A 12,144-nucleotide genomic window follows, 5' to 3' on the forward strand; every position below is an offset into this window, starting at 1 on the left:
AGTAAATCTACTCTCACCAAATCTGTTCCACATTTAGTGGCTGTTCTAGGCCACACAATAAGGCAATAAAGAATTAAATAAATGAATAGAAAGCATCCAGATTGGAAAAGAAGGAGGATAACTTTAATTATTGATAGATGACATGATTTTTCATGTAAAAAATCTAATAGAGCCTACAGTACAGTCATAGAACTAAAAAATTAACCTAGCATTTATTTGTGAATTTATTCTCAGCTTTTAATTTTATTTTTAAAAAAGCAACAGTTTTTTTGGATTTTAAGTAGGTTTTCATTGATTCTATAGATACATTTGGAGATTTCGTAGCTATAACACCAAAAACAAAATTCATAAAAAGTTTGACAACAGGAAATATTAAACTTCTGCTCTTCAAAAGACACTTGTATAAAAACAAGTCATATTCTGGGAGATAATATTTTCCAATAGTATATCTCATAAATGGTTTGTGTCCATAATATATATGTCCCTCCCCTCACCCACCCCCCATTGGTATCGAGTAGATTCTGACTCATAACAACCCTATAGAAAAGATTAGAACTGTCTCACAAGGTTTTTAAGGATTGGCTGGTGGCTTCGAACAGCCAAACTTTTGGTTAGCCACCCATGTCTACGTATACATGTTCACCTACACTTACAGCTATGTCCTTATCTGTGTCTATCTCTATCTCTATGTTTATATCAGGGTTTCTCAACTTCTGCTGTAGTGACATTTTGGATCAGAAATTTTCTTATCGTGTGGAGTTACCCTGCATGTAGCAGAAACTTTAGTAACATCCCAGGTTCCCAATTAGATACGAGTAGTACCCTTCTCCTAGTTGCGACATACAAAATGTCTCATGATTGATAAATGTTCTTTGGGGAGCAAATTTTATCCAGCTGATAACAAGTTAGATTTCTTTTTCTTTCCCTCTTTCCTTCTCTCTCTTTCTATCTTCATGTGCCTATGCTTTATTTGTGGGAGGTGGGATTAATTTCAAATAACTGTATTGGAGGGTTTGAAATTATCTTATTCATTTAGCATATTGCCTTTGTATGCTAAAAATCCACCAGATGCTACTACATAAAAGCTATTGACAATGCTGATGTCTCTACCCAGAACAGGTTTTCTGGTAGACCTAGATGGAGAAACACAATCTAACAGTGCTGAACGAATTCATTCTGACGGGAATCACAGACCGCCCAGAGCTGCAGGCTCCATTGTTCGGGCTGTTCCTCATCGTTTACATGATCTCAGTGGTGGGCAACGTGGGCATCATCATCCTCACCAAGATCGACTCCAAGCTACAAACTCCCATGTACTTTTTCCTCAGACACCTGGCTATCACTGATCTTGGTTACTCAACAGCTGTGGGACCCAAAATGTTAGTCAATTTTATTGTGAACGAGAACACTATCTCCTATTATTTTTGTGCTACACAGCTAGCTTTCTTTATTGTGTTCATAACTAGTGAGCTTTTCATTCTGTCAGCAATGTCTTACGACTGCTATGTGGCCATCTGTAACCCTCTGCTCTACACAGTCATCATGTCACAAAGGGCATGTTGGGTGCTGGTAGCAATCACCTATCTCTACAGCACATATGTTTCTTTTCTCATCAGCATAAAGATTTTTAGTTTATCCTTCTGTGGCTACAATGTCAACAGTCATTTCTACTGTGACATTCCCCCCTTGTTCTCTTTGGTCTGCTCAAACACACATGAAATTGAACTGATTATTCTCATCTTATCAACTTTTGATTTGATTTCATCCCTCCTAATAGTTCTTGTAGCTTACCTACTTGTTTTTGTAGCCATTCACAGGATGAACTCAGCTGAGGGCAGGCACAAGGCCTTCTCCACCTGTGGATACCACCTGACCGTGGTGGTCGTGTTCTATGGGACTTTAATCTTTATATACATGCAGCCCAAGTCCAGTCATTCCTTTGACACTGATAAAGTGGCTTCCATATTTTGCACTCTGGTTATTCCCATGTTGAATCCCTTGCTTTATAGCTTGAGGAACAAAGACATAAAATATGCCCTACATAGAATATGGAAAAAAATATGTAATATCTGTTCCATACTTTGATGGATCATGTGGTTACTATAAATTACATCATGGGCTTCAAACCTTGTCTGTGTGCCTCCATAGGGAATAGCGGGCACAAATATATTCAAAACACATTTATAAATTGCCTTCTATGTGCCAGTCACTCTTTAAAGTGCACTGATGAACAAAAGAGTACAAACCGTTGCCTTCATTGAAGAAGAGTGATGGGTCACAAACAATAATTAAGAACAATTTATAGTACAGTAGAATGTGTTGGTACCCTGGTGGCTCAGTGGTTAAAGTGCTTGACTGCTAACTGAAAGGTCAGTGGTTCAAACCACCCATCTCTCCTTGGGAAAAAGTTGTGGTAATGTGCTTCCCTAAAGATTTACAGGCTTGGAAACCCTAGGGGGCCATTCTACTCTGTCCTGTAGTGTTGCTGTGAGTCGGAATCAACTCAACAGCAGTGCATTTTTTCTTCGTTTGTTTGTTTTTTTGATAATGTGTTAAAAAAATAGCAAAGCCATTGTCCCTGAGTCAATTATGACTCACAGTGACCCTAAAAGACAGAGTAGAACTGCCCCATAGGGTTTCCAAGGAGTGGGTGGTGGGTTTGAATTGCTGACCTTTTGGTAAGCAGCCGAGCTCTTAACCGTGGCAGCACCAGGGCTCCAGAAGAATGTGTTGGGAACCATGAAATCAGGCAAGGAGAGTGGATATCCTGAGTTGGAATGGGAAAATGTACTAGGTACAGAAGTGGAGTTACAATGATTGTTTTTTTTTTAATATTAGAATAAACTTTGCTGTGTCAGCATTTGTGTTTATGTGTGTGTGTGTGTGTGTGTGTGTAAGCCCTTGCCTTCTGTTTTCGTCTTCATGGTCTTCTGAGGGCTAAATTAGATCAGGGCCAGGTGGCAAGGAGTCTTGGAGTACATGATGATTTAAAGTATTCAGTTGTGTAAATTTAATCAAATGCCCCCATTGCAGACCTTGGAGCTCCACTCTTTACTCATTAATGCCTTTACTTTCACATATAAATCTGTTAACACAACATACCTTGCAATTTACCAATTCAAAGGTTCAACTCTGCATCTGACTTGTTTTTGTCTAGGTCAGAATATACACCAATTAAGATAAATTTCTTGAGGCCAACCATAGAAGATCCCCAGTTTGGAGTCCATTCCCCACTGGTTGTTCTTAGTTAATAATTATCTTTTTTGTTTAATGGGCTGTCCTTTCTTACCTATATCCACAACTTTTTAAAATATTTTTTCAATTACTTTCTGCATATTTCCTTGGGTAACAGGGTATTCTACGGTGAGTTAAGTTTATTACCTCTCATTGGTTTGGCTTTCCTAAACTTTGGTCAATATTTATTATGCATTTTATTTTCATTGACTTTTATCTACCCTACTTGTGAGAGACAAAATGAGATAGTCCTATGGTTTGCATCATGTTGTATTTCTAATTTAAGTAAGATCTTTTATGTGGTAAGGATACAGGTATTTAGTCTAATGGACAAAGCCGGAGCACATTACCCCTCGAATTTTTCCACTTTTTTGTTGTTATTATTTTAAAATTTCTAGGATTTTACTGAAACTTCAAAAGTCTACATTATTTTCTTGGTCCATGATCATGAAATAAAATTCCCTGTGTAGCCAATGAAACTTGAATAAAAATAGTCCATTGGAATTTTAAAAATGTGCATGCTATATTGTCATGTGAGCATAAATATTTCTAAAATGTTAAAGCACTTAGAAGGCTGTAATGGTCATGAGCACTAAACAAAACAAAACCCTGTTACTGTCCAGTGGATTCTGACTCACAGTGACCCATAAGATAGAGTAGAGCTGCCCCATAGATTCCAAGGAGAGTCTGGCACATTCAAAATGCTGAACTTTTGCTTAGCAGCTGTATTTGTGGCTTTCTGCCTTGAGAAGTTCAGTCACCTTTTAAAAATTAAGATAGAAGTAGAATAAAAAAAAAAGGAGAGAGAGGGAGAAAAAGCTAAATCACTATTAGTAATGATTTGTAGAAGTCTGCTGGGGGCTTTTCAAGATTGATGTTACTTCATTAAAAAGGGAGGTCCGTAAGGAGAAGACTTATTCCCCATCATCTTCTGCTTCATGGACTTTATTGCAGCATAAGCTTCAATTTTCTTTTTTTTGGAGTATAATTTAAACACGAGAGGTTCGTAAACTTATTAACTTTGATGTTGCTAAACTACTGAACAAATGAGAGCCATCAGGCCCTGCTACTGGACTTTTTTTTTTTTTAATAAATTAAAGCCTCTTTCTTGAGCTAATTTTGGGTGATCCTTTTCCTTATTAAGTGTTTCATTGCGTGCATGAGAAAAGCATTTCCAAATGATAGAGTGCAGAGAGGCAGAAGATCCATAAGCAATTGTGACAGTTGAGCACCATGGTCTTGTAGGCTTTGCCATTCATGTAGACTAAGATGTAAAGAACCAGCTGAAAATGTGCAATATATTGAGTATTGCCATATTTGATGTAAACATCCACCTACATAGTTTTTCATTGAAGGAGCTCCTGAAAATGAGACAGAGAAAGAGAGAGAAAAAAAAGAAAACACTAGCTGAGGAGCTGGAGTATACGAGTTAAACATTATTACAGTTAGAATATGAAATAATCTGTGATTCATTTAAAGAAAATTACAGACCTATATCCCTCATGAGCTTCGAAGCAAAATTCCTCTTCAATGTTCTTTTTGTTGATGGAGAGGAAGCCAACTGATTTTTGTATGTTTATCTTGTATCTCGATACTCTGCTGAACTCTTCTATTAGTTTTAGTAGTGTTCTGGAGGATTCCGTAGAGTTTTCTGTGTATAAGGTCATGTCATCTACAAATAGAGATACTTTTACTTCTTCCTTGCCAATTTGGATGCCCTTTATTTCTTTATCTAACCTAATTGCTCTGGCTAGGACTTCCAGCACAATGTTGAATAAGAGTGGTGATAAAGGGCATCATTGTCTGGTTCCTGATCTCAGGTGGAATGCTTTCAGGCTCTCTCCATTTAGGATGATGTTGGCTATTGGCTTTGTATAAATGCCCTTTATTATGTTGAGGAATTTTCCTTCTGTTCCTATTTTGCTGAGAGTTTTTATCATGAGTGAGTGTTAAACTTTGTCAAATGCCTTTTCTGCATCAATTGATAAAATCATGTGATTCTTGTCTTTTATATATATGATGGATTACATTAGTTGTTTTTCTAATGTTGAACCATCTGTGCATACCTGGTATGAATCCCGCTCGGTCATGGTGAATTATTTTTTGGACATGTTGTTGAATTCTATTGGCTAGAATTTTGTTGAGGATTACACTTTTTTTTTTTTTTCCCCCTTTGGGTTGAAGGATATCCCTGAATTGTATGTTATTCCTTTTGATCTGATGATTTCTGTGGTGGGAAGCTCTCAGATGTCAAATATCAAACACCCACCTCTCTGCTGCACAGCTGAAATGGTTGGATTCTGCCAACAAGGGCTCATTCTCCTGAAGTAGGCCCATACAGGCCCATGCAGAGGGGGAAGGTGCTCAAAGTCCATGGACTGTTTATGCCTGGACATAGCCGCTCCTGTCGTGAGCTCTCCTGGTTAGCAGAGCTGGCAAGGTATCTTTTCACCCAATTGCAAATTATTCCTTCTCAAAGGCCAGGAGGATGGCACTAGGCACACAACAGGGCCTATCTCAGGCCCGGGGAAGTCAGCATCTGAAGCCAGCTTGGGAGGGGGCTGGGGTGTGTTAAAATATACTCAAGTGCTTAGCTTTTGCCGAGAGCGCCATTCTTCTCTGGTTCCAGAGTTGTGAGTAGGCTGTGTGGCTAGGTGCTTCTCCCTGAGGAAACTGCAGCCAAAAGCTAGTACCAGCCTGCCGCCGCCAATCCCAGGAATGGTGCCTGAGAGCTCCTGGCAATTCAGGTCTGGTAACTCCTCTCTGCTTCTGAACTGTCTCTTCATCTCCCTGCCTCTCAGTTCATTTTCTAAGCTTGCCTTTGATGCTCAGGGCTCCTAGCTTGTCATAAATATACTCATTTCACTTTTTGGGGGGAGTCTTTTTTGTAAAGAGGGCTCGCCGGAAACGTCTGTCTATTCCGCCATCTTGGTTCTGCCTCCTTGTTAACTTATTTTAAAAATAATTGATAAAGAAAATATGAAGATATTTTCAAGGCTTTATTTTTTACAAAGTCATTAAATTTTCTTTGTTTCTTTTTTTTTTTTTTTACCCATAAAGACATTTAATACCTACTGAAAAAAAAAAGGAGTAAGCAGGGATTCTACACATTTAAAGTCCTTTATACATAGATAAATCTCTTAGTTCACATCTAGAAGTCAGATAAATTGGCTTTTTCTTGTTACATTTGTTTTTTAAAGCCTTTTATTGAGATATAAACAATACTTACATGGCCTGAATTTTTTCTTCAGTTCTTTCATTTTGAGATGTGTTGATGTGTTCTTTCTTTTTGGTTTTCCAACTCCAGATCTTGGCACGTTTCATTATAATAATTTATTTGTCTTCTAAATCCAACCTTTGAAATCTTCAGTTCAGTTTTTAACTTCATTATTTCTTCCATTTGCTTTAGCTACTCTACATTCAAGTGCAATTTTCAGAGTCTCCTCTGAACTCTTTTTTTTTTCCTCTTTTCTATTTTTTTTTTTTAATGACCTTTTGCTTTGCTCATGTATGATGTCCTTGAAGTCATTCCATATTTGTCTAAACTTTGGTCATTGGTGTTCACTGTGTCAAATATATTCCTGAGATGGTCTCTAAATTCAGGCTGGATGTACTCAAGTTCATGTTTTGCTCTAATTTTCTTCAGCTTCATCTTGAACTTGCATATGAGTAATTGTTGGTCTCTCCTGCACTTGGCTCCTGCCCTTGCTCTGACTGATGATATTGAGCTTCTTCATTGTCTATTATCACAGATACAGTTGATTTGATTGCGGTATTTTCCGTCTGGGGAGTTCCACGTGTATAGCCTCATTTCTGTTGTTCAAAAAAGTTATTTATAATGAAGAATTTGTTGGTTTTACAATATTCGAACATGCGATGCTTGACATTGTTTCTAACACCAAGGCCCTATTTTCCAACTATCAATCCTTCTTTGTTTCCAACTTTCACATTCTAATAACCAATAATTATCAATACATCTTGATTGCAATTTTGATTATTTTCATACTTCATAAGTTGGTAGAATCTTTAATTTCTTTATCTTTGGCATTAGCGCTTGGTGGGTAAATTTGAATAATCGTCATATTAACTGGTTTCCCTTGTTGGAGTATGGATATATTCTATCACTGAGAGCATTGTACTTCTGGATAAATCTTGAAATTTTCTTTTTTGAGAATGAGTGTGATGCTATTCCTCTTCAATTTTTCATTCCTGGTGTAGTAGACCATAAGATTGTCCAAGTCAAAATGGACAATACCAGTCCATTTCAGCTCAATGAACCTAGGATATCCGTCTTTCTGTTTTATGTTTCATTTTTTACAATTTTAATTTCTCAGAGATTCGTACTTAATGCACTTCATGTTCTAATTATTAGTAGATATTTGCCACTCTTTCTTCTCATTATGTGTCATGCTAATAAAATTGAGTATCTTAATAAAGTAAAATAAGAGTGGAGCCTTAAACAGATAATTTGCAATGAAAAGAGGAGTGAAGCAGCTAATACTTGTCTCCAAATTAAAAAAAAATAATAATAACAGAAATATAATGGCAAAAACATATATAACATATATATGAAATGTACTAATTTTATTTCACTTGAGAACATTGTTGAAATAGGGAAATATTGACCGGCCTGTACCAAAGGTAACTTTTTTTAATCAAGGTCCCTGGGTAGGACAATCTGAAAGTTAACTGAGTTAAATTAATAAATGTATCTAAAAGCAACCTACTCCTTGGTGAATACAAATAGTTTAGAAAATTAACAGACACCCTAGATATTTTCTTAAGCTTTCTAGTGCTTCAGACATAATGAACACATTGTTTGATATTTCCTCAGGGAGATCCTCAAGGGCTGAGAGAAAGCTATAAATTGTTTTCTCTATGCCATGTTAAGAAGCACACAGCATGTCAAAACAGATTCATTACAGGTAAAAGGCATAATTTTTTATGCAGTGCCATGTTTTACTAATATCTAGAATGTTTTGGTGACAGTTTTTAGGACTCCATTTTAATCAATGTCAAAGCCACAGCAAAATATTAAGAATTTTGATTCAGTTCTGTCTGCTTTCCATCATTATCCCTGATAAGTTTTATATGAGATAAATGTGGACTTCATGTATTCACTTTTATAATTTAATGCTATGACTTTTAATGTCTGCATTTGTTTGCTAGTAGTTTACTCAGAGACTGCTCTGCTTATAGTGTTCAGGAGTACATATATGCAAGTTAGATAGAAAGATAGATGATAGGTAGATGGATACACAGATAGATGATAGATAAGAGAGAGAGAGAGAGATAGATGATAGATAGATGATAGACGATAGAGATAGATGGATGATAGACAGATAGGTAGGTAGATAGACACACATACATAGTTAGGAAGAAGTGATCATCACAAAATTTTAAACCAACAATTCTGTTATCTTAATCTATAGGGCTACTCTTATATTTTTAAAATGTCCGTGGTAAATTCAGTTACATTTTTTTGAGATTATAATTAAATTGATTTGTGATATCGCATGGCACATAGAAGTTCTAATGTTAAATGGAAGTTGCTTCATGTTCAGACAGATATTAAATAACTTCCAATAATTCACATATATGTCACCACCAGTATATTTTCTTTTTCTCCTATGCTATTGTGCCATATGGTGATTTTTTAACTTTTTTTCCTTGATAAAAAGTAGAGAATTTTTTTTTTTACAAGGTAGAGTTTATGACATCAATGTTTCACTATTTGTTCAGATTTCCTCATATATCCTAGGTTTCTCCATCAGAAAACTCCATATATCTGATATGTTACAAAAGTCTTAGAATGTGTCAGTTATAATACAAATGCTCAATTGGTGGAAAAATTATTTTAAGTAGGCTAACAAAGAAAGACATCTAAAGAATGGCACTTTTAGACACTTCAGTCATAGAACAGGTGTTATGGAAATGTGGGGCTGGGGTCACTTACAAAGATGGAACCATAATGAACCTAATCACTGTGAAAATGGTGACAAAGAACTTAAGTCACAGTCCAGAAGAACTTACCTATAAATATCTTAAAGATCAAAACAATTAACAACAGCAAAAAATCATTCCGAGTAATTACTGTCAACACCTAAAAAAAAGATGATGATGATGATAGACAAATACATGATAGATAGATATACAGACAGACAGACAGATAAATGGATGGATCAATGGATGGGCGGATGGGTGGAAGGATGGATAGATAGTCAGATAGATAAATTATTCTAAACACACACAATTTTAGAGTTATTTTCAGGTAACGAAGACACATTGAAGCATTTAATTCTCATGTATCCTTCATAAGAATCCTGCAAGAAAGTGTTGGAATATGATTTTTCAGGTGGGGATAAACAGGTTCATATAACTTATGTTATTTGCCCAAAATACCACTTTGTATATCTTACAAATGGAGGTATAGCACAGAATAAAACATATAAAGGAATATTTTCATCTATAAAGACAAATAATCCCCGTTGTGATCAATTATATATCTGTCTAAAACTCATCTACTATCTTGATTGTTCCTTCCTGAACCAACTACAATCATGAGTTTGTGTAAGATAAAGTTTTGAAGTAAAGTGTTCAAATATTTTCACATTTTTTTTAGGTATATGAAAAAGAAAAAAGTTTTAAGAAGAGTCTACTAAATACCCATGTATCTAACACCCAATAGTTTAACAGTTGATCTGTTTCTGTTTCATCTATCAACCTATCCATTAATGTATAATGTGTGTGTGTGTAAAATTTGTGGGAGTTGGGTATATATTCAAATATCCTAATAGGTAAAGATTGGATTTATATTATTCATACTGTATTTGTATACTAAAAATCCACCGGATAAGACTATGTTAAATCTATTGACGATGCTTATGTCTCTATCCAGAATAGGTTTCCTGATAGACCTAGATGGACAAACACAATCTAACAGTGCTGAATGAATTCATTCTGACGGGAGTCACAGACCGCCCAGAACTGCAGCCTCCATTGTTTGGACTGTTCCTCATCATATACATGATTTCAGTGGTGGGCAACTTGGGCATAGTCATCCTCACCAAGATGGACTCTAGTCTACAAACACCCATGTACTTTTTTCTCAGACACCTGGCTATCACTGATCTTGGTTACTCAACAGCTGTGGGGCCCAAAATGTTGGTAAATTTTGTTGTGCATGAAAATACAATCTCCTATTATTTTTGTGCTATACAGCTATCTATTTTTATATTGTTCATGACTAGTGAACTATTTATTCTGTCAGCAATGTCATATGACCGCTATGTGGCCGTCTGTAACCCTCTGCTCTACACAGTCATCATGTCACAAAGGATATGTTGTGTGCTGGTGGTGATTCCCTATCTCTACGGCACATTTGTTTCCCTTCTCCTCACCATAAAGATTTTTAATTTATCCTTCTGTGGCTACAATGTCATCAGGCATTTCTACTGTGATGCTCTCCCCTTGTTGTCTTTGCTCTGCTCAAACACACATGAAATCAAATTGATCATTATCATCTTAGCAGTTTTTGATTTAATTTCATCCTTCCTAATAGTTCTTGTTTCTTACCTGCTCATCCTTGCAGCCATTTTCAAGATGAAGTCAGCTGAGGGCAGGCACAAGGCCTTCTCCACCTGTGGATCCCACCTGACAGTGGTGGTAGTGTTCTTTGGGACTTTAATCTTTATATACATGCAGCCCAAGTCCAGTTCCTCCTTTGACACTGATAAAGTGGCTTCCGTATTTTACACGCTGATTATCCCCATGTTGAATCCCTTGATCTATAGTTTGAGGAATAAAGATGTAAAGTATGCCTTACATAGGACTTTGGGACAATTATGTAATATATTTACTCAAAGTTTGCTATACCATATGATTCATATAAATTACATTATGGGCTTTAAACTGTTTTCTGTGTGCCTCCAGAGGGGATAGCAAGCACAAAAGTACAGATAAGTTCAACATATATTTCCATGTTGCCTTCTACTACAATCTCTACTAAAAGCTGTAAATAGATTAAGAAATAGAACTATAAAAAATGTTGTCTTCCTTAAACAGGAGAGATGCACTATAAGCATAATAATTAAGAAATTGTATAGGATATTAGAAGTTGTTAGGTGGTGATTTAAAAAAAAACAAATAAGGGTAAATATATATGCTCAGTGGGACGGGGAAACAGTAGTAAATAGGAAGAATTCCAAGTACCTGTTGTTTTCCTCATTTAGAAGAAAAAAAAAATTGTAGAAAGTGTATGTGTGCGTATGTGTATGTGTGTGTTTGGCATGTATACGTGTATGTGTGTGCATATGTGTGTGCATCTATGTATGTGCATGCTTGTGTATATGTGCGTGTGAGTGTATTCCTGTGTTTGTATGTGTGTGTACATGTGTATGCATGTGTGTGTGCACATGTGTGTGTGTTAGTGTCTGCATATCTTCTGTTTTGTGCTCATTCTCTGCCTCGGGGTGGCTAATTATAATTGGAAGAAGACTCAGTATGGTGGGATGATCTGAAGTACTCAGTCATCTGAATTTGCTCAAATGTTCACTTTCTAAACTTTGAAATTCATCTCTTTCATCATCAGTGCCTTTACTTTCATATATGAGCCCTTAGAGTCTGTTTACTTTGTTATTATTTTTATTATTATTATAACAGTAATATAAAAAGTAACAAAATATAGTTATATTTGACAAGACCAGATCAGTACCTGGTTTTTTCTAAATCAGCCCATTTTGTCTGTATCATTAGATATACCAGTTAAGATAAATTTATTGAAGTCAGCCACAGAAGTTTCCAGTTTTTTTTTCATTTTTTTCTCTCCCAGACTGATACTGCTTCCTAATTGCATGCTTTTGTCCCATAGATTTTTATCCTTATCTCTCTAGAAAGCAATAGTTACTCTTA

The 12,144-nt window shown here is 36.0% G+C and overlaps 2 protein-coding genes across 2 annotated transcripts; both read left to right on the forward strand.

Moving 5' to 3' along the window:
- Window positions 1-941: 941 nt before the first annotated feature.
- LOC135232100 (olfactory receptor 8K3-like) lies at window positions 942-2,085 on the forward strand. The gene has a single exon (XM_064289396.1). It carries the CDS (start codon window positions 1,138-1,140, stop codon window positions 2,083-2,085), a length of 948 nt encoding a protein of 315 aa, XP_064145466.1. The 5' UTR covers window positions 942-1,137.
- Window positions 2,086-8,343: 6,258 nt separating this feature from the next.
- On the forward strand, window positions 8,344-11,195 carry LOC100665480 (olfactory receptor 8K3-like). The gene has a single exon (XM_023542323.2). The coding sequence runs from the start codon at window positions 10,156-10,158 to the stop codon at window positions 11,173-11,175; it is 1,020 nt and encodes a 339-aa protein (XP_023398091.1). The 5' UTR covers window positions 8,344-10,155; the 3' UTR covers window positions 11,176-11,195.
- Window positions 11,196-12,144: the final 949 nt, after the last annotated feature.

Source organism: Loxodonta africana, chromosome 7 (assembly GCF_030014295.1).
Source record: "Loxodonta africana isolate mLoxAfr1 chromosome 7, mLoxAfr1.hap2, whole genome shotgun sequence".
NCBI lineage: Eukaryota > Metazoa > Chordata > Mammalia > Proboscidea > Elephantidae > Loxodonta > Loxodonta africana.

What these genes read in the sequence shown, in the direction of transcription:
- LOC135232100 (XM_064289396.1), top strand. Translation starts at nt 1,138, where the DNA reads ATGGAGAAACACAATCTAACAGTGCTGAACGAATTCATTCTGACGGGA.
- LOC100665480 (XM_023542323.2), top strand. Translation starts at nt 10,156, where the DNA reads ATGGACAAACACAATCTAACAGTGCTGAATGAATTCATTCTGACGGGA.